We start from the raw sequence: 26,604 nt of genomic DNA, 5'->3' as shown, positions 1-26,604 counted from the left end.
GCCGGCTGTTAGCACTCAGCCGGTCCGCCATCTACCAGCAGGGTTTGCGCTGTTACCACAACTGGAAGGTCAAGCCAAGATCCTTCCAAGAAGGCGATCTTGTGCTCCGGCTGATCCAGCGAACAGCCGGCCAGCACAAGCTCTCGGCCCCTTGGGAAGGCCCTTTCGTCATCAGCAAGGCCCTAGGCAACGACTCCTACTACCTGATCGACGCACAGAAGCCGAGAGCACACAAGAGGGATGATTCCGGCAAGGAGTCAGAACGACCATGGAACGCCAATCTCCTGAGAAGATTTTACAGTTAAAAGCAGTATGTATCATGCTACCTTTTTGTATTAAGTACAAGACAACGGGCCCCCTGAGGCGCACTCGGGGACTGCCCTCCTTTATCTATGAATGACGAGTGTCATACCCATGAATGTACTATTACATTTGATTCTCTATCTGGCACCGGGTTCGACTAGTCGGCCCGGGGACTGGCCGCCTTGAGTTATATTAAAAGTTCTACCTGAAGTCAGACAAGTAGTGTGCCAGCACCCGAGCCCTCTCTTGTTGTAAGTCGCAGCTCGAAGAACCGACTGTCCGACTGGCAAGAGCCAAAGGCAGGAAAGGATGCCCACACGAAAAACGGCTAAGGACTAACGAACTTATATAGCACAAGCCGGCCTCCAACCACGCCTACCGGCTGTCAGAACAGCCGGCTGGCCGGCTTCCCAGTCACTTCGCTACAATCCAAGAAAGCTAGAGTACTTGCCCTCCCAACCAGCCAAGCACCTCTCCAGCCACAGACTGCAGAGCAGCTGTCCGGCTGGGAAGGCGGCAACCAAGGGAGGGCGGCAAAAGAAACAGCCAAAGGATGAAAAGCAAGAACAATGGAAAGCCAAACACATGCATGATTATATTTACACATAAGGCCTTCAGCAGGCCGGCAGTCAATATAGTTTGAATACACCCCCAGTGGGTGGAACTGCGCAAACTTAACGAAATATTGTTCAAAGAGTAATAAAACAGGAAAGTAAAGGCGGCAGATTAGACTAAGGGCGCAGCAGGGGAGCCGGGCTGGTCGGTGGAGACGGCAGCGCCGGCTGGAGGAGTGGCCGGCTGGCGAGTCTCGGCTTGATCATCACCGGCTGCAGGCGGTGCGCTCGCAGGCGCCTTGTTGCTGGAGGCACGGTCAAGCTGAGGCTGGCCGACTGCTCCACCATCTGGCACGGCGTCTTCACCCTCCTCCTCCTCCTCGCCCTCGTCGCTGGAGTCGATCTCCTCCGCCGAGTCCTCGCCATCTGCTGAGTTCAGCCCGAACCGCTCCTCCGGCTGGGCAACGCCGTTATCATCCACCTCAGGAGGAAAGGCGCTGGTGTCGGTGTAGTCGGCGATCGTCGAAGCACGCTGGACGATAGCCGGCCGCGCCGGCTCCAGCTCCGTGTCGGCCTCCTGCCGCCAGGTGGCCAGCTGGTCCAAGCTCAGCTCAGGATACCAGGCTTTGACGAACTCCAGCACCCGCCTAGCGCCTGACCGAGCTGCAGAAGTCTTCCAGGCCTCGAAGCGGCCGGCCGCTACCTCCAGCCAGTCGGCAGTCCGACTGGGGGTGCGGGGAATCACCTCGCCGGGCCAGAGAGCGGCCAGCACCTGCGCCCCAACACGCTGAAGCCGGCGGAGCATGCGGTGAGCCGGCTGGAGGCGGGCTTGAATCGCCAGGAGCTGTTCCTCAAGCGACCGGCGAGTGTTCGGCGCGATCTCAGCGCCAGCCTGCCTTTGCACCTCGCGGTGGGCCTCGACGACCTGGTTGGCGGCAGTAGAGTAGCCAGGGAAGTACTCTGCACAGGAATGAAAGAGAAAGAAGAGAAAAATACCAAGTTAGAGAGTGAACCAAACGGCAAGCGGCAAGCAAGGAACGAAGAAGAGGGCGGCCTACCGTCAACCAAGTCTTCGATCTGGCCGTAGCCGTTGATCAACGACTGCCTCGCCTCGGCCCAGCTCGCCGCCTCGGTCTCATATTCGGCTTGGAGGGCGGCCTCGCTATCCTGCACCGCCTTCAGGGCCGCCTTGTGGCTCTCCTCCTGGTCAGCCAGCTTCTTGACCAGGCGGTCACGTTCCTGAGCCAAGGCGTCGAACTCGGCTTCCTTAGCACGAAGGGCGGCCTGGGTCCCAGCCAGCTCCTCCCTCAGTTTGGCGTTGGCCGCTGCAGATATGGCAGAGAAGAAAAGAGCAATAAGAAAGAAGTCGTCAAGAAAGATTCGACCCGACTGCTCAGTAGTCGGCCCGAATCACGGGGACTACACCCAGTGGGTGCACTGACGCGCCCCCACGTGAGATAAAAGATGAAGCACTTACCCCGGCTCTCAGTTAGATCAGCATTCTTCTGGGTCAGCTCCCGAGCCTGGGAGTTGAAGGTAGCCGCACGGAGGTTGTGGTAGTCCTGCAAGTCGGACAGAGAAGCGAATGAGAACAAGATAGCGAACAAAGCCCACTAAGAAGTTCCAAGCCGCCTGCTCAGCAGCCGACTCGGAACTAGGGGACTACACCCAGTGGGTGCGCTGACGCACCCCCACGGAAGAAGCCAAGATCAAGAAGCAAAAACGGGAAGACTTACCCGAATGGCCGCCCCGTGTCGCGAGGAACTCGTCATTATATTGCCTCAGCACTGCGGCCTGGGACTAAATCCGGTTCCGGACTTCTTGCGCCGCCACATTCACCACGGCCGTCCCACCACCTGGCGTCCACCCCGAGCTGGCGCTGGCCGTCTCCACGTCCTGGGCCGATGAGCTGGAGCCCGCGGCCTTCTGCGGGTCCGGAGCCGAAGTTGCCTTCCCCGCGCGCTAGCGCGATGGCGATCGGACCAGCAGGTCCGTTCTAACAGCCGGCTCGCCCCCAGCCGATTGCGCAGGCGGCGCGTTAGGCCGGCTGTCTTGGGCCACCCCAGTCGGCGAGGGCGGTGCCGCCTCCCTCTCCTGGACGACAACGTCGTCCTCCCTCTCCAACCCCGGCAGGTCGCCGCCGGCTTCCTCCGGCGGGGGCTCCGGGATCTCGGGCGCCGCGACACGCAGGGGGGTGACAAGCAAGGCCCCCTCCGCTGCCGCTGCAGCCTCGGCCTGGGCCTTAGCCGCCGCGTCGGCCCGCGCCTTCGCCGACTGCTCTGCCTCCTCCTGCGCCGCCTTCGCGGCAGCCGCCCTCAGCTCTTCCGCCTCCCGCTCCTCCCGTGCATTTCGCTCCATCGCCGCTTGAAGCTCGGCGCGGGGGTCCACACGGCGGGTGCTCCCAGATCCTCCCGGCGATCCAACCACGGAGGCGGCAGCAACCCGCTCAAGAGAAAGCGGAGCCCTGATTTTTTAGACAAGACAAGGATTCAGAAATCGACAAGAAAAGAAGAAGGAGTATGCAAGAGAATCTGCACTTATGCCGAAACCGTTTGCGGCTGCTTCACCACCTTGCGGAAGCGGGCCGCCTTCGCGGCCGCCTCATCCCGTCTGGTCGCCGCTGCCCCGCCCTTGGGCTTCTTCGGCCGACTGCCGAACAAGCCCGACGCGGCCCGGCGCTTCTGCGCGCCGCCCCGAGCAGGCGGCGCGGCGGAGGAACCCGCGCCATGGCCGGACGCCGGCTGGCGGCGTGGGACGATTTCCGCCTCGTCTTCATCCGGCCAGTCGTTGAAGCTGGCTCCAAGCCCGGAGCCGCCTACGTCGCCGCCTGCCTCGCCGCCTCCCGCCTCGGCGTTGTCGTCCATGGCGGCTGCCTCCAAGTCGGGGTCCTCCAAGTCATGCTCCGCCCGGTCGGGGAGAAATCGGCGATCCACCCCCGCTGTCCCGACCGCAGGTTAAAGGAGAGGGCTCTGCCAAGACGTGCCGACTGGTCAGAGTCGGCCAAGAAAAACTTGGTGACAAAACTAAAAGAAGAAAGGATAAAGAAAGCATACCGTAGGCGGGGGATGAGCACGGGAGTACGGCTCCTTGCCAAACCGCCACTCTGCGGAGAGCTTGTAGTTCGCGAGATAATTCACCATATGAGCCACCTCGTCATGAGGCATCTCCTTGGTGCACATCCGACTCGGATCGAGTTGGCCGCTCATCTGACAGATCAGATGAGGGCGGCTTTGAAGCGGGAGCACCCGGCGCATGACGAAGGCGGCCAGCAGGTCGGACCCAGTCAGGCCCTCCGACTGGATCATTACCCGGAGTCGGGCGACGGCGGCGGATCCAGCCGGCGACAGGGTCACGACCCGATAGGACCACTGGAGCCGCCTCCCAGCCGGCGGGCCGGCTACGTAAGCCGGCAAGTGGACGTAGTCGCCTTGCGGGGCGACGTTCTTTACGTAGAAGTACGATTTCTGCCAGCGCTTCACCGACTGGATCAGCGTGATGACGGGGAAGGGGTTGTTGGCTGCCGGCCTCCGCATCGCGATGAAGGCGCCGCTCTGAGCCGACACACCCTGCATGCGGGTGCCGAGCTTGGTTTGGAAGAATTCCCCCCAGAGCTCGAGGGTGGGAAGAACGCCAAGAAAGCCCTCGCACAGAGTGACGAAGGCGGACAGCAGCACCACCGTGTTTGGAGTGAGGTGGTGCGGCTGGAGCTGATAAAACTCGAGGAAAGAGCGGAAGAAGGCGCTCGCGGGCAGACTAAGGCCGCGTAGGAAGTGCGAGCGAAAGATTACCCGCTCGCCTTCCTCCGGCACCGGTGTGATCTCCTTCTCTGGCGCGATACGGACCTGCACCTGGTCCTTGCCGGGCAACCGCCGCGTCTTGCGAAGGAAGTCGATGTGGTCCGTATGGACGTTGGAGCCGTCCCAGTCTCCGCCGTACTGCATGATGGCGAGAAGCTGGCGAGAAAGGGTGCGGCGGCGGAGAAAGCACGGCCCCGCGGCGGCGAAGCTGCGGGGTGGTGCGAAGATTGGTGGGACGGCGCGGCGGCAAGATGCTGCTGCGATGGAAAGGAGGAGGAAGAAGATGGCGGAGAGAGGATGAGCGTGCGAGCGTCTGCCGCTTCCCCTCCTCCCCCTACTTATAGCCTCGTGCGGCGAAGCCGAGGAGGCGAGGCGTGGGGGGGAACGTGGGATTAACTGCGCCCACTCCCCCACGTCCCGCGATTATTGCGCCCTAACGATGTGCAGAAACTGCCGCCGGAAGGCGTGCGGCCCGTTTTGGGCCACAGAGAATCCGCGCCTGGGCCTAGGCGTAGGAGTGGTGGGCCCCCGGCCTGCGGCGACGTCCTGTCGCGCGCGTGGGTTGGCAGGCTTTTTTCAGCCGGAGGATGCCACGTGGTACGCGGGCGGTGAGCGGCCGGCCCGCAACCCGGCGTGCGCACCAACTGACTCCCGCCTTCAGACTTCAGAAGTTTCGCCAAGACGGCGCGCCCAACCGAAGCCGGCTCCCAGCTGCTGGCTCGTCAAGATAAGAAGCTGACCGAGCTTCTCGACCTCCTCTCAGCCTCGAAGCCCAACCAGCTTCGGGGACTACTGTCGGAGTAAATGGCCACGGGTAGCCTAACCGACTCCCCCTGGCTCTTCGAAAAATTATCAGGCCAATCGAGCCTTCAAGCATCCAGAGCATGGGGCCGCCTTCCTCTGGCCGGCAATCCCCAGGGCCGACTACCAGAAGGCGACCCGGCTTCAAAAACCTTCCTGAAGAAAGCTACGAGATGGCCGACTCCAGGAAGCCGGTCCTAAGAGGGCCGACTCCCAGAAGCCGGCCATGAAGAAGGCCGACTCCCAGAAGCCGGCCATGAAGAAGGCCGACTCCCAGAAGCCGGCCAAGACTGCACCCACCAGGGCTGCACCCACATAACGGTGATAAGACGGGGCGTGGCCGTAGTACAGCCTACCACCCCTGAATCCCGGAACATGCATGGCCACAGGGCGCCATACGGGTCAGCCATCCCCCGTCCGACGCGGCACTGTAGCCATGTTGACCTCGACGTCACCCACGACAGGCGCCAGTACGGCCCGCGGGCGGCGGACCCCTTTAGCCAGAGAGACGCTCGAAGGCGGCCCGGCCTCCCCTAGTCGGCCTGGGGCGTAGCCGGCTCCCAATAGCCGGCTACCTCTCTCCCTCGAAACATGTGCATCATTAAGGAGAAAAGACGAGGTGAGGCTACAGTGAGAGCCCGCGAGGCGGCGGCACTGTAGCCACGCTTACCTCGACAAAGCCCTCGTCATCAGGGGCGAGGCAACAGTAACCAGCCGCCGACAAGGCCCCCAGGCGGTGGGGCCGGCCTGTCGGCCAAGAGGCCGGCAGCCGGCGGGACCCACCAGTCGGCGGGCCCCAACGGCCGGCGGAGAAGCCGGCGAGCACAGACACTGACGGCTGGGACCCGCGCCCAGCCGTATTACCATTGTACCCCTGGGGGGTAGGCCTATATAAATCCCCCGGGACACCCATGCAAAGGGTTGATCTCATAGAGTTTTACACACCACATAGAGAGGAAAGGAGAGCTAGCCTTGCCCTTCTTCTTCCCCTAGCCAAACAGCTCAAGGAGCACTTGTAGCTACTCGTGTTGATCTAGTGATCATGCGGAGACCCCGCAGAGCACGACTAGGGGTGTTATCTCCACGGAGAGCCCCGAACCTGGGTAAGATTCGCCGGCGTGCATGTCTTCGCCTTATCCCGTTTCCAGGCACCGGCGATGTCTTACTGGCTCCCACAATGATAAGCCACCCGTTGGCATATGTCGCACCTACCACCCGACAACTTCTTTAAAAGTTTCACCGCCTCGATAACTGAAATGGGCAATATAAGCTCGTCTGAGTCGGGGAGATTAGAACCAACTATTGGAGGGTGAATAGGAAACCCTATTGATGATCGAGATTGATATTACAACTTGTGAACTCATGATGCTTGTGTAAATCATTGTTTTAATTCATCTTCTATATCTAAATAGCTAGCCCCCACTAGCCTATTTCACTCAATATACAAGCATGCCTATACAACATGCAAGAGAAAAAGCCCACTCAACATGCAACTGTGCATATTAAATGTCACACCTCAAGATGCAAACATGTATGAGAATTTACCTGATGTCAGTGTTAGTTCTCACATTATTAATTCAAACATTCATGTTAAATACAACCAAATCACTATGAAATTACTGCAAAAAATTCTCGCAACAACGTGCAGGGTGTCATCTAATTCTGATAGCAAAGTGTCCTCTTATTCTTTTCTTTCGAAGCAAATGAAAATGTTCTCTTTTTAACGACACGTGAACACATTCTTTTCATACGGGATGGCTTGTTTTTCGATACACAAATTCACATGGCTTTGAAACCATTTGGTTTACTGTCGACACATTGGAGGGTGCGCAAGAGGGATATGGTGGCCTGCCACAGGCATGGTGTAGAAGGTAGGGGGTGAGGGCGTTCGACAAGCAGAGTGTCAAACACAATGAGGACCTTGATACTCTTGAGAAACACAGTACATACGTAGACGCTTACAAACATGTACATGCACATATCTTTATGACCGCACCCACACATCCTTACCCCTATGAACACGCCAAAGAGACCCCGCAAAAAAAACACGCCTGAGCTGGGGATCTTGAGATTATATCTTAAAACATATCAATAGACAATTATGATTCACATAAACCTATCGATAGACAATTATGATTCACATGACCAAATGACTCTTTTCTTTTTCTTATTAATTATTAGGGAGAGAAAAACGGCCCAAGCATAATACCACTAGCAATAAGAAAAAGAAAACTTGGGCCCAAACCTAGACGCGTACGTAACTAGTAGTAAAGAAAAAAAAAACCGGACGCGTACGTGAACTTGGGCCTTCCATAATCCATCCTACTCGCTTCAAAAGTCAAATCCCTGCTACCGCCAATCGGGTTGGGCTGGGTCTCTTTGGGGAGGGCCACGCGTCACGTGAGGCGCGCGTGACAGCAAACGCGCGATCGAGGCCGGGACTCCGAGCACAACACAGCTCGCGCGTCTTTAAGATCGGGATCCGCCGCCGCCGCCTCTCCCTGCCTCCGGCGCGTCCCCCTCCTCCCCTCAAACCCTAGCCCGCCCATGGCGTCATCGCCTCTGCCGCCGGCAGGCCCTTCCTCCTTCTATCCAAGCGGGGGCGAGCTCGCATCCTTCCCGAACCCGTGGCTCGAATGGGAGGGAACCGGCCACCGCCTCCTCTCTCCCTACCACTCGCCTCCACCGCCGCAAACCCTAGCCCATGGCGTCGCCGCCGCCCCCCTCCTGGCCCCTGCCCCCTCACCCACCACGCCTCCGCCCGTCGCGTCGCCTCCTCCGCCTCCTCCTCCTCCTCAGCCCGCGCCCGGCTTCGCCTTCTGCCCGACCGACAGCGAGCTCGTCTCCTTCTACCTCCGCCCAAGAATCTCCGGCCAGCCGCTCCCGGACGCCGCTAAGCAGTTCTTCCACGAGGCAGACGTGTACGCCACAGACCCCGCTTCCCTCGTCGCCGGCCGCCTGCCGGGCCCGGCGAGGGCTCAGGGGGAGAGCAAGAACTGGTACTTCTTCAGCCTCGTGAAGCCCAGGAGCGCCCAGGACAGCCGCAAGTGCCGGATCGTCGGAGGGGGCAAGGGCACATGGAAGCAAGAGCGAGGGAACGACGTCGTCGGCGCCAAGGGCCGCGCCGTCGGGCGCCTGGAGAGGTTCACGTACACGCCCAACCCCAAGGAAGACAAGAAGCCGCCGGAGTGGCTCATGACGGAGTTCAGCGTCGATCAACACGACGACGGCGGCCAGCCGAGGCCGGTTCTTTGCCTCTGCAAGATCTACCAGAGCCCGCGGTTCCTCAAGTCCGCCTCCAAGAACTCGGCGTCCGCGCGCAAGAGGAAGGCCGCCGCGGACGAATCACCCGCCGTCAAGCGGCAGCTCCTGTTTCCGGCGCCCCCTCCCCCACCAATTCCGTTGCTGCCCGTCCTGTTTCCTCCGCCCCCTCCTCCCGCACCAAATCTGCCGGCCGAAGACGACGTCTGGGCGCACATTGGTGCGGACCCAGAGTTGAACTTTAGCTTGGAAGAGTTCACCGCTCCCTGGCCTTGCTCAATGACGGCAGCGGCGCCGTCTCTGCTAGGATCCGGCCATGGAAGTCAGTGCGCTTAACAGAGTTCTTACATACAAAGGCCATCTCTGAAGATGTTCCTCTCCTCTACTCCTTCAGTTACCCAAGGGCTGATAGTGACTCCTCTCAACGGCTGAGATCTCACCAACCGCTTTGATTAAGTCGCTCTAGTTAAACTAGTGATTGCCTTTACTGTTATTATGGTTATTGTTTGCTAAAATCAAACCCTGGCCATTATAACTCTACAGCGTATACTCCATGACAATATATCATGGCTCAATTTTGGGAGCAATTACTTTTGAGGGAATTACTTTTTGTCTTCTGACCCGCGAATTACTTTTGGCTCTAGGTTGTGTTTCTGTGATGGAATTACTGTTTGCTATCAAAATTAGGACAAGATACATATGTACCCAGTGCTCCACTGTTAAGCTTGATGCCATCTTGTGTTGCGCAATGTGATTCTTAAGTTTGATTTGATGCTATCTTGTGTTGCACAATGTGGTTCTTAATTTCTGCAGTAGATAATGTGGTTCTTAAGTATGATGCTATGTTGTGTTGCACAATGTGGTTCTTAATTTCTGCAGTAGATAATGTGGTCTTAAGTTTGATGTTACTTGTGTTTCATCTTTTCTGAATTTAGCACTGCAACTGAATCCTTGAATATATGCTGTATCCTGTTGTTCTCCATAAGTTTTATTAATTCTGCAAGATCTTTGTTCTAGGCTAGAAAGAGGCATAATTTGCTTACCGGGGGTCTGGAACTACTGTATGCTGCAGCCGGAGTCATGAATGTTCATCTGTTTTTTGTAATGCTCCCAGGCGTCTATGATTCACCCCTTGTACTCCTTCCTTTTTTAACTTGTTCGTTGTTGCATTACTGCAGAATGGTCACGATTTGTAGCACGATTGCCGTCATGAACTGAAGATGTGCTTTGGCAGCTCACCATGGCTACTAAGAACTTAAGATGTGCTTTGCTTATAAAAAAGATCCTGACACAATTTGGGTTTTGTAGTTTCAGTTGTTTTTGCCTGACAAGGCATTACTTTAACATAACATATACTCTGTATTTTGTTCGGAGGATACAGGTGTTGCTCATTGTTTGATTTCTGGGCGTTACTCCAGAATGATCTAACACAATCTGTAGCACGGTTGCACATAAAACTTTGTGACACAATATGCAGTTATTATTTCTAAATGAGTCAGATGATTACATGTTTTTGCTGGACAGGTGTTTTAAATTTTCTGGAACTTGGAAGAGAGACCAGACTGACCAATGGGTAACAGGTAGTCAGGTACTTTACATGCACAGCTGCTAGTTCTCTGCTCTCACAACCGTGGGCATATAAATTCTTCACCACCTCCGCTCGAACTGCTGATACGATCGTGGGACTTGTTGTTCGATTTTGTTCTCTGAAGAAGAAACGGTGCTTCATTTGAGCTCTTGTGTAGCAATAGTTCAGCATTGACAGCTGTTTCTCCTGCCGACATGGATATACATGTGCAGAGTTGCAATTATGTAGGAATCAGTGAAGCTAGCTGAGTTGCAGTTGGTTTAGAAGATCGGGCTGTAAATTCTTAAGAGTTAGGATTGCAGTTATGTATGATGCTACAATTTTGATCCTGGTGCAGCTGTGAAAGAAAAGTGGGATTGAACTATCAGATCAAATGAAAACACCCAAGCATGTGTATGTTACCGCAGGACTAATTTTGGGCTGTAAATTCCTATATGTTATATAATTCAATTTTCTTCATGCATCTATTGTGTCTGGTTAGGTAGGTCTTGTGAAGACTCTGCCCAAAATTGTGGTGGTTTTGCATTACTGTATGCACAGCCACTGTTTTGATGCGGTGCTACGTCGACGATGCTTAGCTCTGGTAGAACTGCAACTATGCACCCAGGCACACAATTAACTTCAAGACGACCAACGAGACCTTTCAATCACCAGTATCGTGTCGCAAACACACTGGAATTTATTGGTAATCTAGATGGTGAACTTGTAGACTGAATATAGATGGGGTCAGCACCTGTACTGTCAGATAAGAGCAGAGTAGGTGTAGTAACAAAAACACCAAAATCCTGAAGTAACCACCGTAACCAAGTCACCTCTGCCGTCAAAAGAGCCATAGCTCGTAACTCAGCTCTGCACTCGAACGGGAAACTGCAGTCTGTTTCTTCGTCTTCCAGGCAATGAGAGAACCACCAAGAAAAACACAGTAAGCAGAAAGTGAATGGCGATCGGAGGGATCACTAGCCCACGTAGCATCCGAATAGACCTGAAGCTGTAAAGAACTGGAGCGAGGAAAGAATAGACGGTGAGAGATCGTGCCCCAAAGATATCGAAGAACACGAAGGAGGTGACTATAGTGAACCGAAGTGGGAGCGGAGACAAACTGACTCAGAATATGAACCGGATAAGAGATATCCGGATGAGTGACAGCTAGATAGACAAGACTCCCAACAAGATGACGATAACGCATCGGGTCAGGCAAGGGGTCACCATCAGTATCACGGAGGTGAACATTGAGCTCCATGGGAGTCTCAACAATGCGCTCATCAGTAAGAGCAGCACGAGCAAGAAGATCCTGTATATACTTTTCCTGGGATATAAGAAAGCCATTAGAGAAGAGACTTCAATCCCAAGAAAGTAGCGAAGAGGTCCAAGATCGGACATAAGAAACTGCTCACTAAGACGGGCCTTTACAAAGGCAATATACTCGGGGTCGTCGCCAGTGATGATCATGTCATCAACATAGAGAAGAAGAAGAGTCCGACCACGAGGAGAAAGGTGGACAAACAACGCTGGATCATGAGAACTCGCTGAAAAACCAGCGGCCGACACCACAGAGGCAAAACGCTCAAACCAGGCACGGGGGGCTTGCTTAAGGCCATAGAGAGAGCGACGAAGACGACATACCATGCCATCAGGAACAGAATACCGAGGTGGTGGCTGCATGTATACCTCCTCATGCAGCTCACCGTTAAGAAAGGCATTCTTAACATCAAGCTGAGATACAGACCAGTGGCGTGCAGAGGCCACGGCAAGAAGTGTACGAATAGTGGTCATATGGGCCACAGGAGCAAAAGTCTCGTCGTAATCACGACCATGCTCCTGCTGAAAGCCACGAGCCACAAGACGAGCTTTGTAACGCTCAAGAGAACCATCGGAACGAGTCTTAACCTTGTAGACCCACTTACAAGTGATAGGATGGACACCTGGAGGAAGAGAAACAAGATCCCATGTACCAGTGCGTCCAAGAGCAGAATTCTCCTCTGCCATCGCAAACTGCCATTCAGGATGCACAAGAGCCTCACGATAAGAAGTCGGCTCAAGAACAGCAGCACCAGCGGTTGGAAAACCTAGGCGATCAACAGGCGGAAGCGGACGAGGACGCAAGCCATAGGTAGGCTGAGACGAGGAGGACGACACATCAGCAGATGCATCCACGGTACGTGAACGACGAGTGTAATGCTGAGGAAAAGATGGAAGAATACGAGGAGGAATAGCCGAGGTAGAATCAGGAGGTGGAGACGAAGAAATCACCGGGGATGAAGGTGCAGAATCCGGTGACATGCGAGGTGAGGAGACCGTGGGAGATGGTGGCGGCAAATCGGCAAGCGGTGGAGAAGTAGAGTGAGCAGGGCGGAGAGACAAAGGCTCAAGTGGAGTGATAGGTGTGTCGGGAAAAGTGAGGAAAGAGATATCCTCCACTGAAAAGGTCGAGGAAGATGGACGCGGGTAGAAGGGGTGAGACTCATCAAAAGTCACATCCCGAGAAATACGCATCCGACGACCGATAGGATCCCAACAACGATAGCCCTTATGCTCATCACTATAGCCTAAGAAAACACACTCAACAGACTAAGCGGTCAGTTTGGTGCGTTCGCGAGTGGCAAGAAGAACATAACAAACACAACCAAACAAGCGAAGCGTCGAATAATCAGGAAAACGATCAAAGAGACGCTCGAAAGGAACACTACCCTGGAGAGCAGCGGACGGCTGAAGGTTGATGAGATAGGTGGAGGTGAAGATAGCCTCGGCCCAAAAATGAGGTGGAAGAGAAGCGCCGATCATCAACGCACGAGCCGTTTCAAGAAGGTGGCGATGCTTTCGCTCAGCCACGCCATTCTGAGCATGAGCACCAGGACAAGAGAACTGAGGAAGAGTGCCCTGCTCAGCAAGAACACCACGCAACATCTTGGAAATATACTCGCTAGCGGAGTCAGCACGGAACACACGAATAGGCAAAGAGAACTGAGTGTGAACCATGGCAGCAAAATGCTTATAGATAGAAAGAACCTCACTGCGAGAAGTCATAAAATAAAGCCAAGTGTAATGAGAGAAATCATCTATGAAAATAATATAGTATCGATGGCCCCCCTTTCGAAGCGAAGGGAGCCGGACCCCATGCATCAGAATGGACTAAATCAAAAGGACGTTGAGACACCGACTCACTAGTAGGATAAGGTAACTGAATTTGTTTTCCTAGTCTGCAACCCTGACACTCTAAAGAGACATCTCCTGAGACAGACCCCAGAAGACCTCGACGAACTAATGACGACAAGCGAGACCCACAAAGATGACCAAGTCGATGATGCCACTGCTGGAAGGAGCCGGTAGCTGAAGCGACTGAAGCGGATGGACTGGCGATAGTGGTGGCAACGGAAGGAACATGAAGCCAGTCTAGCTCCCAAAGACCCTGAGAGTCACGGCGGCGAGGGCCAGCCCCAACCAAAGTGTGCGTTCGACGATCCTGAACAGAACAAGAGTCAACGTTAAGGATGACGCGACAACCAGAATCAGTAAGTTGACCAGCAGAAAAAAGATTCATGGTAAGTCGAGGAACATGAGCAACATCAGGAACAGAGTAAGAAGGTGTGGTAAGATTGCCTCGACTAGCAACAGAAAGAGGAGTACTATCGGCAGTGAGTACATGAACAGGAAAATCAAGCGATTTAAGAGAGGACAAATTTGAAGAATGAGAAGACATATGAAAAGAAGCTCCGGAGTCCAGAACCCACGAGGATGTACCTGACTGTGTAGAGGGTGGTTGCTCAATGCAGGAAGCATCAGTCATAGAACCTGCAGTACCCGTCGAAGGAGAACCTGAAGCGGCAAGCAGACGCTTAAGTCGCAGAATATCCTGCTCAGTCAAGGCTGTGGCTGAAGATGTCAAAGTAGAAGAAGAAGTCCCGGAAGCTGATGATCGCGCCTTACGCATGTGTTTCTTCTTCTGGAAGCACTGATACTCAACATGACCATCCATATTGCAGTAGCCGCAGTGAGGACGAGACCGACCCTGGCCGCCCGTAGGAGTAGGCAAGAGCGGAGGAGCACCGGAGCGGGATGGAGTCGGTGCAGCAGGCGACATAACAGGAGCAGCGAGCACAAAAGGAACCTCAAGTAGACCAGCACCACGTAGGCAAGTCTCCTTAGCACGAATCTCAGAAAGCGCCTCCATGAGGGAGATACGACCACGAGCAAGCAACTGAGCACGTCGGGGCTCAAACTCCTTACGGAGCCGAGATAAGAACTCGTAGACACGATGAAACTCCAAATCAGCCCGCACAGCCTGGCAACACTGACAAGTACGGCAACCAGTAGTGCGGAGAGAATCAAGCTGACAGCAGATAGCAGAACTCTGAGAATAGAAATCGTCAACACTGGAGTCACCCTACTGAAGAGCATGTTCCTGCCAGACCACAGACAAACATAAGGCATCACCAGAGGGCTGATAGCGCTGACGGAGACGGGTCCACATCTCAGATACGGTAGGGAGCCCCAAGAACTCAGAGGCAAACTGAGGCAGAACACTAGCAGTGAGAACAGCTGCGGCACGGGCATCCTCATCAAGCCACTGAGTGTAAGCAGAAAGAGCCTCATGATAAGTCTGAAGAGCCTCCTCATAAGTCGAAACCTGCGCATCATAAGCATGGACAGCAGCGTCATCTGCAAGCTTAGCTGCATCCTTCGCAGCTTGATCAGCATCGGCAGCAAGAACAGGTGGCGTCGGTGGAGTAGGGGCCACAGGTGGAACCGGACACGGCGGACAACGGACCTCATCAGAAAGAACGCCCCAAAGACGAATGCCACGCATATGAATGCGCATGAAGCCAACAAACTCGATGTAGTTAGTGCCATCAAAGATCACCGGATAGCGAGGAACTGCGACATAGCCTGACGGCGTAGACATTTTTTTTTCTATTTTTTTAATCACCGGGCAGACAGCAATACAGACAGAGGGTCCTGACGATCAGCCGCAGTCAGCGCTCGCTGCGGCGGCAGCAGATGGATGGGACGAGAGCCAGCAGCAGGGGCTAAATCCCGCGAGGGTGGTAGAGACCAGCAGCAGGGGCGAAATCCGGCGAGGGACGGTCGGATCAGACGCAGGCGACAAAGACCGGCGAGAGGCGGACGGACCGGACAAGGGCGACGAAGACCAGCGACTGGCGGCCGGATCCGACGAGGGGCGGTGAAAAACCAGGCCGGCTGCGGAAGATCGATCGCGGGCGGAGGCTCCTGGGCTGACTTGATTTGGATCGATCGCGGGCTGCAGCTGGCGTGATCTGGACGTGATCTAGATGGGAGGGAGTTGAACGGCAGCGTGACTGCAGGGAAGGAGAGGAGCGGCCTTGGCTTGACCGGGCCTTGGGTTGACCGGCTGCTACGGTGAAGAGAAAAAAGGCAGCGACGACGGAGATCAATAGCACGAGTTGCAGCGTGCAAAAAATTGACCTAGCTCTAATACCATGTTAGGAAATATGCAACTTGTATTTTCAGGAGGCCATAGGCCAGTATATATACATGTACAGGTGTGGAATATATGCAGGAAACCCCTTATACAATAGGGTAAATACCAAAGGTTACATGGCTATATATATAATACTCTAACAAAATGTAACCAGGCACTCAAAAAGGATCGTGCAGTACACAAGTGGCTGCTGATCAGTAGCCTAAATCTGAGAAGCTGAGCGATTGGCTGCAACTGCAATAACAAATGGCCAGTTATCTTGCAACCACACATAATACATTCAGTAACAACTGGATTTAGTTTGCCTCCATTACAAATTTATAAGTAATAAAGTACAGCAGAAAACATGGCCTGATAAATTTTTCAGATAGAAATAGCAACTTCGTTTTTTTGTCACAGCTCATTATTTTTACCACAGCAACAACACAATTGTCATCCAAATAAAGAAAGTAAATCCAGTGTAACTGAAAAGATCTCGAATGTATTCTTATAAATCTAAGATGCCCGACAATTCTTCCAGCGAGTCAAGATTTTTTTAAATCAAAAGGCTCTTTGCCCTGTTCCATTTCAAACGAAATGAAAACGGTGTCACAACATTTAGACCATTACAGACCTTTTAAACAGGCCACATCTCAAAACCTCAACATCTAGTAGTCATGAATTATTATCCTTACAGCCAGCATCACATCAGCAAAACTGAAAAGACGCCAGAATAGAAAACTACAGCGACAGTCGCAGCTCCCTGATTTGTTGTGTCCCGGGGCCATCAAGGACGCCGTTCTATAGTTTAAGCCGAGCTAGGGAGTCACCAGAGCGTTAACTTCCTGGAGCAGCAAACACTGCTCGCCAACATTTTAGGAAATGTAGCAGCCTCTGGCAGGGTACCTGATAAACCAGCCGACACAATGCAAGCAAAGATTATAATCCCTCTGTCCCATAATATAAGATATTGTTACAACCAATATGATGTAATCATATTCACAGCAGCATTTTCTTACTCCTATTACTGATCCAAATTCTAGCAGAAGATCCATAATTGACGAAATCAGGCCCAGAAACAACGCCAGCCAAATCTTGCCAAACTAGCTTGGTAACATCACAATCAAAGAACATATGTTATCAGGTTTCATCTTCACTGCAAAGCAGACAACTCTTGCCAAGTTATTATCCCCAGCTAGCAGTTTATTATGACACTTCTACTTCGGTAGACCCCCCTAAACACATCAATGGCTCAGATTATCCCATACCTCTTCATAATTAAGGGCAAGATGGTCCTTTTCAAAAGTACGTCATGAGATCTCATATACAAATTGCACAGGCCGGCCCATTAAGCCATGTCCAATATAAGCGATGTAAAAATACTAAGAAAAAGTATACCTCACAAGGAATTGAACTCAAGACCTACCACTTAGACGCCTGCGTGCCTAGCCACTTCATCACAGAACCTCTTGTGTTCTCTAATAGCGCGAAATGTATAAGAAAACACAACAGCGTTCACATATAAGAAATATTTTCTGAAAAAATTTCGAAACTTTAATTGAAAAAAATGTGAATAATTTTGAAATGCCGAATAGTTATTGAATTTATGAACGGAATTTGAGTTAACATCTTTTGAAATTTGAACAAAATTTCAAAACATGATTTTTTTAAAAAATTTGTGGTTTTATTTTTTCAGTTATTGTTTGTCCTGTTTTGCTTCTTTTTTTCTCTTTAATTCTTATTTATTAAAATTCATGAACTATGTTTAAATCATGAACCTTTTTTGGAATCCGTTGTGAATATTTTCTTAAATTTACGAACTTTTTCAAATCCATGAACTTTTTCCCAAGTCCACAAATTCCTTTCAAATTTTACGAACATTTGTCAAAGCTTGCATTTTTTTTTAAAATCATGAACATTTGTTTTGAAAATTGTTGAACTTTATTTTCTGTTAAACCAAGGCCTAAGTGTATTTTTTATTTTCTGTTTTTTGGTTTTTATTTTATTTTTTCATTGATTAATTTTTCTCTTTTTTGAACTTTATAATTAGGAAAAACTACATGCTCACGAATGCATTCATCTGGCCTAGTCTATTACACTCCTCTCAACAGGTATTTTCTCGGACTATGGATAAATGATCCCAACTTCTTGCAGCAGCCTGACATAGACATATGAATCATCCATGCCAGGTTTGAATGATTTCCTACACTGTATGCAAGTTGCCACATCCGACCATTTATCAAACTTTTTTGATCGAGAAAACTCCAGAAAATGCAAAAAAAAATTCAAAACTAAAGCAATGTGTCATGGTGCCTTGAATTGGGCATCCAAGACCATGAAAATGGGGTCGTTTCAAGGACGTCGAGAAACAACGTAATCTCGGATGGAGCCTTCATACCCGGACACTCTCCGTTGAACATGATCTAGTTTTGGACATTCTTCAAATGACCCCAACTTTCATAGGCAGGTGGGAGTGCCCATGCTAGGCATCCATGTGAGGTTTGAATGGTCTCCGAGACCATATGTAACTTGCGACACGTCCGGCCATTTATTTGTCTTTTTTGACCGAGAAAACTCCATTAAATGCAAAAATTTTGCCGAAAACCAAAACAACCTGGCATAGTGCCTTAATTTGGTCATACAAGGCCATGCAATTGTTTTTGGTTGTTTCAAGGATATCGAGAAACAACGTGCTATCACACGGAGCCTTCTGGCCCCATCGGACACCCTCCATTAAACATGGTCTAATTCTGGACATTTTTTACATTTCCTCAAATTTTGCAAACAGGTGGGCATTCCCATGGTAGGTATCCATGTCAGGTTTGAACGATTTCCGGCACTGTATGCAAGTTGCGACACGTCCGGCCATTTATCGGCCTCTGTTGATTGAGAAAACTCCAGAAAATGCAAAAATTGTGGGAAACCAAAACAACTTGGCACAATACCTTTAATTGGTCATATAAGCTTATGGAATAAATTTGGGGTCCTTTCATAGATGCTGAAAAAAAATGTGCTCACCAACGGACCCTTATGGCCTACCCGAAATCCTCTGTTGAACCTGATCTATTTTTGGACATGCATGAAATAACCCCATTTTTCCCGTTAGTTGGGCATGCCATGGTAGTCATCCATGCCTAGTTTGAACGAATTCCAACACCGTATGCAAGTTACGTCACGTTCGAATTATTATCAACTATTTTTCACCAAGTAAACTCCAGAAAATGCAAGAATTGTCGAAAAATCAAACAACTTTGCATGGTGCCTTGAATTTGTCAAAGAAACTGGTGGGAAAAAATTGGGGCATTTGAAGGATGTCGAGAAAAACAACGTGCTCTCAGAGGGAGCCTTCTCGCCAACCCGAACACCCTCAATTGAACATGGTCTAGTTATGGGCATTTTTAAAATAACCCCAGCCTTTTCAAGCAGGTGGGCATGCCTATGGTAGTCATCAATGGCCTGTTTGAACGGTTTCCTACACTGTATGCAAGTTACGACAGATCCGGCCATTTTATTGGCCTTTTTGACAGATAAACTCTAGAAAATGCAAAATTTGTCGAAAACCAAAACAACGTGGCATGGTGCCTTGAATTGTTCATACAAAGCCATGGGAGAAAACAATTTGGGACCATTTTAAGGATGTAAGGATATAACGTGTTCTCAGACGGAGCCTTCTGGCCTAACCCTTTGTTGACACATGGTCTATGTTCATACATCTTTCAAATGACCGCGGCTTTTGCAAGTAGGTGGGCATGTCCATGATAGGCATCCGTGTCAGGTTTGAATGATTTCTGACACCGTCTGCAAGTTGTGGCACGACCGACCATTTATCCGCCTGTTTTGACCGAAAAATCTCTAGAAAATGCAAAATTTATCGAAAACACAAACAACTTGGTATGGGGCCTTTAATTGATCATATAGGACCACCCAATTGCCATGATTATTTGTTATGCCTGCCTACATGTTTAATTGTGTTAAGCTAGCATGAGGCTTGATAAAAGAAACATGTACTAACACCTGCCACCAGTCACTGTAGCATGAGAAAGCAATTTGTCATTATCCTGTAGTGAATGCATGGCCAATTTGATTGCTCGAAAGCAAAATACAGTATAACGGAGTAGTAGTAGTGTCCTAGTTTAGCTCCGCTATATAGCTGCTGTAGCAAAACGCAAATGTACTGTAGCGCAGCCCCAACAAGCACTACTGGTCCATCGCGCAGCGGCCGCACGGGACAGATGGCGTGCTGCATCCCTAATTTGATTTTTCCAAACAAGGAAACTAGAATGACAAGATGCATAATAATAAGAATAATAAAAAAAGTAACTAGACACAATAACTGGATTGTCCGGGTTGGTTATATATGGTGGGTGAAAGAAAACCAAAAAGTTGTTAGTTCGAATCCTACATCTCACATTAATTTTTTTGAAGATTAAAAGAAGAGGAAAAATGGGCCAGGCCTAGGACGCGACGGCGGATCTGCTGTATACGTACCATATACGAGATGCGTATACCCTATGGTCAAATGACCATACTATCCTTATACGGTTTGTGAGGGGGGGTCTACCGAAGCAAAGCTCTTATTATGAAACAACAACCATAAAAACATCTAAACCATAGGAGGCACAGGAAACTGCCAAAGAGAAGTTTGACTTCTCAAAGGTTTGTGGAAGCTAGCACATGATACAATGCAGAAAAATGCAAAAACTGGAGGCAAAACTGGGAAAAGATCCCGATGTAGCTGTAAAAAGACAAGAAGTGGGATTGAACTATCAGATCAAATGAAAAAACCTGAGCATGTGTATGTTACTGCAGGACTAACCAAGTGGTACGACATAGCCATGCCGGACTCTGGTATTGAAGAAAGGCTCATATATTGATGCATACAGAATTTAGTACGAATAATAACTTGCTATCTACCCATGAGGCAACAGAAACACGTTTTATGTAGAATGCTTAATCTTCTGTACAAGAAATGGATATTACGTACCCAAATCAACCTCAGCATGGCTAACACTTCAGATAAACTTCGTATGGTACATAAAGCGTTTCATCCAATGTAACAGGTTCTGCTCCAAGCACTACTAACAATCAAGTGAAACTAGCAAGTGACCAAATTGAGAGGATAATCTGCCACATTTATTGTCAGGTAAAACAAAACTCACAAACAGAAAACACATGTGGATTGCTAAATGAGTATTCAGCATATTGAGAAGAGCACCAGATAATCTCTCGGGATAAAAACGGGACATAGATAAAAAAAAGGCAAAGTCAAATTTTCAGTTCAAGAAATAGACATATGAGGCAGGTAGATTGCAAAATAGTTCTCCAGTTCAAGAAAATAGAGACATGAGTAGCTAGCATATATTTCAAACGCACAACAAAATGACTTGGTAGTTTTGGTATCAAACAAGCATAAATTCCATACAACCACATGACAGCAAGAGCTACTTGATCACACTTGATATACGTCAACAGAGAAGCCCGCGGGTCAAACTTGATATTGCGGGTCACGCTGACAATTTAGGCCGTTCAGAAGCACCACATCACTCGAAGCTATTAGATCAGATGAAAGGCTTAGCATTCACAACATAACGCTCTAGTGCCGGAAAGAAGGTATGCGAAACTAAAGTTTGTTTGAGCCAAAATCTAGTATAAGCAAGGCCTTTGCAATGGAAACTAGCGACCAACTTGCCATCCATATCAACCTGAAGTAGCCAGTCGCTAAATTTGAGCAGCATGAGCAAATGACCATCCGAAGAAGCGACTACCCAAAACCCATGTGTGTTAAACCCTCCAAAGCGCGTGGTGAGCTCTGCAACCGGCAACTCAACGTGGTACTTGTTGGACCAGACCTCGCTCTTGTAGTCCTGCGCCATCCAGATATCGATGGTTGCCGCTGCATAATTAAAGCTGGACACGCAGAGCATTCCATCCATCTCAAACAGGTTAGTGCAGCGAGAAACAAAAACAACCGGGTGCCGGAACAACTCAGTGGTGGTGTCGAATACCACCATCCTCTCATTCTGCTCCTTGTGCCAATGCAGGCCACCGCGGAACAGGACGGATGGGCTGAACACCAGTTCCCTAGCATCAGGGTACCCTATGCACCGTGGCGGCTGGCCGGAGCCTAATACCAACACGTAGGAGCCACCTTGAGCGTCAGGCGCCGGTCCAGTGGGGAACTTGTACAGCAATAGCCGGTACTCGCCGGTTGGGCTGTGCGAGTACATCCCAGGGGCACGAAGCCAGGAAGAAACGGGAGGCGGGCATACTGACGAGTCACCGGGTTGCAGAGGGCGTAGCAGCAGTCGTTCATGAAGCAGACGAGGAGACCGTCGCAGGAGGCGATCGCGCTGAAGGGGGCCTGACAAAGTCGCGCGACTGGCCGGAGCTGGTCATCGGCCGCGACCCCTGCCCGGCGGTCGAAGGGGATGATGTCTAGGGACTTGATGTTGTCGCCGACGTAGTTGTAGACGTAGAGGAGTGGGAGGGCGGGCTGGCGGGCGTGGTGGGCGAGGAGGAAGTCGCGGGCGGAGGTGGCGCGGCGCCAGGCACGGCAGACGGCGCGGCAGCGGAGGAGGGCTTTGGGGGGCAGGCGGACGAGGATCTCCCAGATGGAGATCTCATCCAGGAGGCCTGGTAGGATAGGCGTGGTCGCCGGCTGGGCGAGCGATTCCTCGCCGGAGCAGTGGAGTGGGTGACGGCGGCGGAGAGAGGAAGAGGAAGACCATCTTGTGGAGAAACAACACAAATGCATTTGGACTGGGCTTAGCCCATCTCAACATCTCGTTGAGATGGACAATATAGACGCGACTAGCAAGCAACGGTTGGCTGGCGAACGGTCCTGGGCACACACACCCCAAATTAAGCAGGTAAACGTTTAGAGCCGGTGCGCCACCACCGCTTAAGTATTCTTCTTATCTCCACGAGTCGCCCCTATCCATTCATTCGCTGCTGTCCTTTTCTTATCTCCTCGCACATCTTGTTCCCTGCGGAAGCCTCCAGGATAGTTCGCCGGTGATGACCGCCATCGATCCCACACCAGCCTGCCCGTCGTCCATCCAGCGGCAGCCTCCCCGCAAATGGGCGCTATTTTGGGAGAGGAGGGGGGGAGGATTCGCTTTAACCGGCGACGATGGTGGTGAGCGGCAACGGCGGTGGCTGCCATGGATTTTTTGCGGCATCAATTTTTTTTGCTGGAACCACTTCTTTTTTTGCTGGAACCTTCTTTCGTTTTTGCTACCAATTGAGAGAGATGATATTGTGTTGCTGCCAAGATTTTTTTGCTACATCAATCTTTTTGCTGGAACCGCTTTTGTTTTTTGCTGGAACCATTATTTGACTTTGCTGCATTGGGCGAAGGTGGTTGTTTGGCGGCGATGCCCGCCATGATTTTTTTGCTGGAACCTCTTTAGATTTTGCTGGAACTGTTTTTCAATTTTGCTGCAATTCAAGAGGATGGTGGTGCCGTCGCCGCTAGGATTTTTGCTACATTTTTTTTTCTGCTGGAACCTCTTTGCATTTTTGCTACAACCAGAAATTACAAAAGCTACAACCGGCGATAAATTTTGCTACAATGGTGAAGAGGTCATGACACCAACGAGTTTTTTTTGCTGCAACCAGCACAATTTTTTGCTACTATCGGCGAATTTTTTTGTTGCCACCATCAAACCTGAAGGAGTAGTTTTCGCGAGCTCGTCCCCGGGGTGTTGCGACCGGGGACCGGCGCTACGGCCATCCACCGGTGCTGCCATTGTCAGTGATTGAGCTGCAAACCGGGGGGGGGAGTTGTTGCATGCGTGGATCCGACGAGGAATACATGAGACGAGCACGGCGAGGCCGGTGACCGGCGACCGGCGGCCATGGCGAGCCACCAGCAGTGCAGGCTGTGGCAGATGCGCGGCGAGCGACGGGCAACACGGGCTGTGGGCGGCGGCTAAAGTCAACGATGCGTTTTTCCCTATGTTTTTCTAACGAAGCGGGGGTGAAGAAGTTACAGATCGTACGGTTTAAAACCGGCCCAAATCCTGGCCGGCGTGTCGGTGCCTATTAGTGCCCAATTAGGTTGTGGGCCTTTCCCCGGATTCAACTGGAAACCAAAAAGGAAAGAAATGGTCCCCTCGCGCATATGCCCCCCATGGGAAAATCTGTCATGATCGTAAGCGTTCCCTCCCTACCGACATTAGAGCATTACTAGTAGAACCCTCAAACCCTCAAATCCTTAAAGCACTTTTAAGGGTTGAGAAGTGCCACTTTTTGACACTTTTAAGGGTTGAAAAACAGGGGCAAATACTAGAACCCTTAAACCCAACCCTTAAACTGCTTTAAGGATTAGATTTGAGGGTTCTAGTCTTTGCCTCGACCCCAACCTTTAAATCTATCATTTGACATCTCATAATTTATGACAACAAGAACACAATCAACTTCCAAACAAACTACCAAATGACAATCATTGATGCATGGTTTAATAGTTTACATCACAAAATCATCATCTTCCTCCTCTCATCGGCACCATCACCAAAAAGTTGCACCTCGGCGCCATCTCCTAGACCACAAGCGGGCTCCATCAAGCATCTCCATCGGCACCGGTGGAGTCGTACACACCGCCATCACCACAACTACTCATCGGAGTGTCACCTCGAAAAGTAGAGGACGCAACACGGAACATCCTCTTCCTCTCTGCGATGTCCTCCTTGGTGTCCTTCCACCATTGCAATTGGTCTTGATCCATGTCCTTCTTGGACATCATAATGTGCTCTTTCTCTTCCACCATGAGTTCTTTCCATACCTTTGCCTCTTTGAGCTTGATCATCCTCTCCTCCAACTCGGCCTTGCGCTTTGCTTCTTCACGCTTTGCTTCAACTTGTGCAAGCTTGACCTCTTTCTTCTTCTCGGTGATAAGAAGCTTCGTCTCCAATGTCTTCGTTGTCAATTCCTCTCTTGCCTTCATCATGTGGTCCATCTTCTCCCTTAGGCTTGACGCCTCTTCTTCCATCTTCACCCTTAGCTTGCCCTTGTTGGTTCCCTCGGGCTTGCCCAAGTTCCTCTCCTCCTCATCTTCACTATCATCCATCCTTAGCATTGCCGACTTCTTGGGTGCGGTCTCTTGATCCCTCAACTTCCACTTGTCAAAGGTTTGAAGAATTGACCAAACATGCTTAAATGGGAATGGCTTGCCCTTGGAAGCGGCCATCTCCTTGTACCTCATGCCGGCAATTGTCTCCTATCAACCACACATAAATCACATAAGAACCCACCAATAGCATAGTGCACACACATAATCAAAATAGTGAAGAAATATGTACTCACATAGTCGCTCTCCACGGTTCCACTAGGTGGTGCATCCCTCACTTGGTCCATGGCCGCACTCCAACGAGCACAAGCGGGCTTGATCAACTCCCACGGCCTTGAAGCGACCGGAAAGTGCGATGGATGAACCCACTATTCTTCGGCTTGATCCTACAATAGACGTCCTCGATCCTTTGCCAATACCGTTTACCGGTTTGATCGGTGCCGGTGGTTGCATCCATTCCCACAGCTGCCCAAGCACGAACCAAGAGGACATCTTCCGGCTCGGTGTAGTTTGTCGACCGCGCGTGTGGGCGGGAAGCGGCGGTGAATGCCTCCTCCCCTATCTCAGCCACCTCCTCCTCGTCATCCCCTTCATCCTCCTCATCTTCCTCCTTTTCCTCCAAGTCGTCACCAACCCTAAAGGGGTCTAGGGGCGGAGCTCCGAGGTCCACCTCCGCGTTTTGGAGGAGGTCCATGAACGAGGATGGGGTTGCCATTTCCTCGAACACTCGTGCGCGGCGGGAGGAGGTTCGGCGACGGCGGCGGGCGGGGCCGCGGGCTTGTTCCGCTGCGCGGGCTTCTTCCGCGGCTTGGTCATGGCCGGGGACGAGCCGGCGACCTTGGAGGCCGCCCCTCGCGGCCCATGAGAGGCCGCCTTCGGCCGGCTCTTCTTGGTGGCCGGGGCGGGCGCCGGGGAGGCAGCGAGGGCGGGCACCGGGGCGGTGACGGAGGCCGGGGCGGGAGCCGGGGAGGCGGCAGGAGGAGGTGCGAGGCCCGCCCGCCGCCGCTTGGCCCCGACGTGGGTCGCCGCCACCACGTCGGCCACGGTCGGGTGGGCGGGGGCGGGGGCGGGGGCGGGCGAGGCGGGCGGGACGGGCGGGGCGGGCGGGGGCGCCGCGGCGGTGGGGCCCTCCATGGCCGGCGCGGCAGGAGGCGGCGGGAGGAGGAGGCAGTTGGCTCCCGCGCGAGAGAGGAGGAGAAGTGCGGGTTGGGGGGAGATTTTCCTCTCAACCCCTACTTCTTCAGGTTGCAAAGTGGTTTGACGGTTGGACCTCTAAATTTTTTTACGGGTTTGAGGGTTTAGAGGTTCTAGTCTACGGCGTTTTTTCGGCGAAAACTGTAAAAAAACGGTTATTTTTAGGGGTTTGAGGGTTTGAGGGCTCTACTAGTAATGCTCTTAGCTTGAGGCTCAGGCTCACGCACCAAACCCACGCCTCCTCCCCCCAGTCGCAAGCCCCCAGACCTGCCCTTCTCCATTGTCCTCTCTTCCATTGCCACAACTGTTGCCCCCGGTTTTAGTGGGCATGGATCTGAGATTCAGGGATTCCAGAATTCTCCAACCCACAAATCCTCCACCACCAACTTGCCCACGCACCCCTTCTTGCCCTCTTGCAACGAGTCCAATGCCTGAAAAGTGAGTTCCATCTTGATGTGTCCTACCAGACGCCTCCTCTTTTACAAAACTCTGTGGAACCAAGGGTGTATCAGTGAGGGAATATACAACAACATGTATCTTTCTAGGCTTCGCTGTAATTGTAGTTGATGTGTTAGTTGTACTTCTAGCTATTCACATAT

General features: G+C 51.7%; 1 protein-coding gene and 1 pseudogene across 1 annotated transcript; both read right to left on the bottom strand.

Annotated features, from left to right (window-relative positions):
* Positions 1 to 20,851: 20,851 nt before the first annotated feature.
* On the bottom strand, positions 20,852 to 22,586 carry LOC109745130 (F-box/LRR-repeat protein At2g43260-like; annotated as a pseudogene).
* Positions 22,587 to 24,136: 1,550 nt separating this feature from the next.
* Positions 24,137 to 25,135, bottom strand: LOC141021041 (uncharacterized). Its single transcript, XM_073495970.1, has 2 exons — positions 25,048 to 25,135; positions 24,137 to 24,961 (listed from the first exon to the last, which is right to left on the bottom strand). The coding sequence occupies exons 1-2, from the start codon at positions 25,096 to 25,098 to the stop codon at positions 24,305 to 24,307; spliced, it is 708 nt and encodes a 235-aa protein (XP_073352071.1). The 5' UTR covers positions 25,099 to 25,135; the 3' UTR covers positions 24,137 to 24,304.
* Positions 25,136 to 26,604: the final 1,469 nt, after the last annotated feature.

The sequence above is a fragment of the Aegilops tauschii genome, chromosome 3 (genome assembly GCF_002575655.3).
Source record: "Aegilops tauschii subsp. strangulata cultivar AL8/78 chromosome 3, Aet v6.0, whole genome shotgun sequence".
NCBI classification, from domain to species: Eukaryota; Viridiplantae; Streptophyta; class Magnoliopsida; order Poales; family Poaceae; genus Aegilops; species Aegilops tauschii.
Note: the sequence above shows the minus strand (reverse complement) of the source record. Positions and strands in the feature narration are given on the sequence as shown.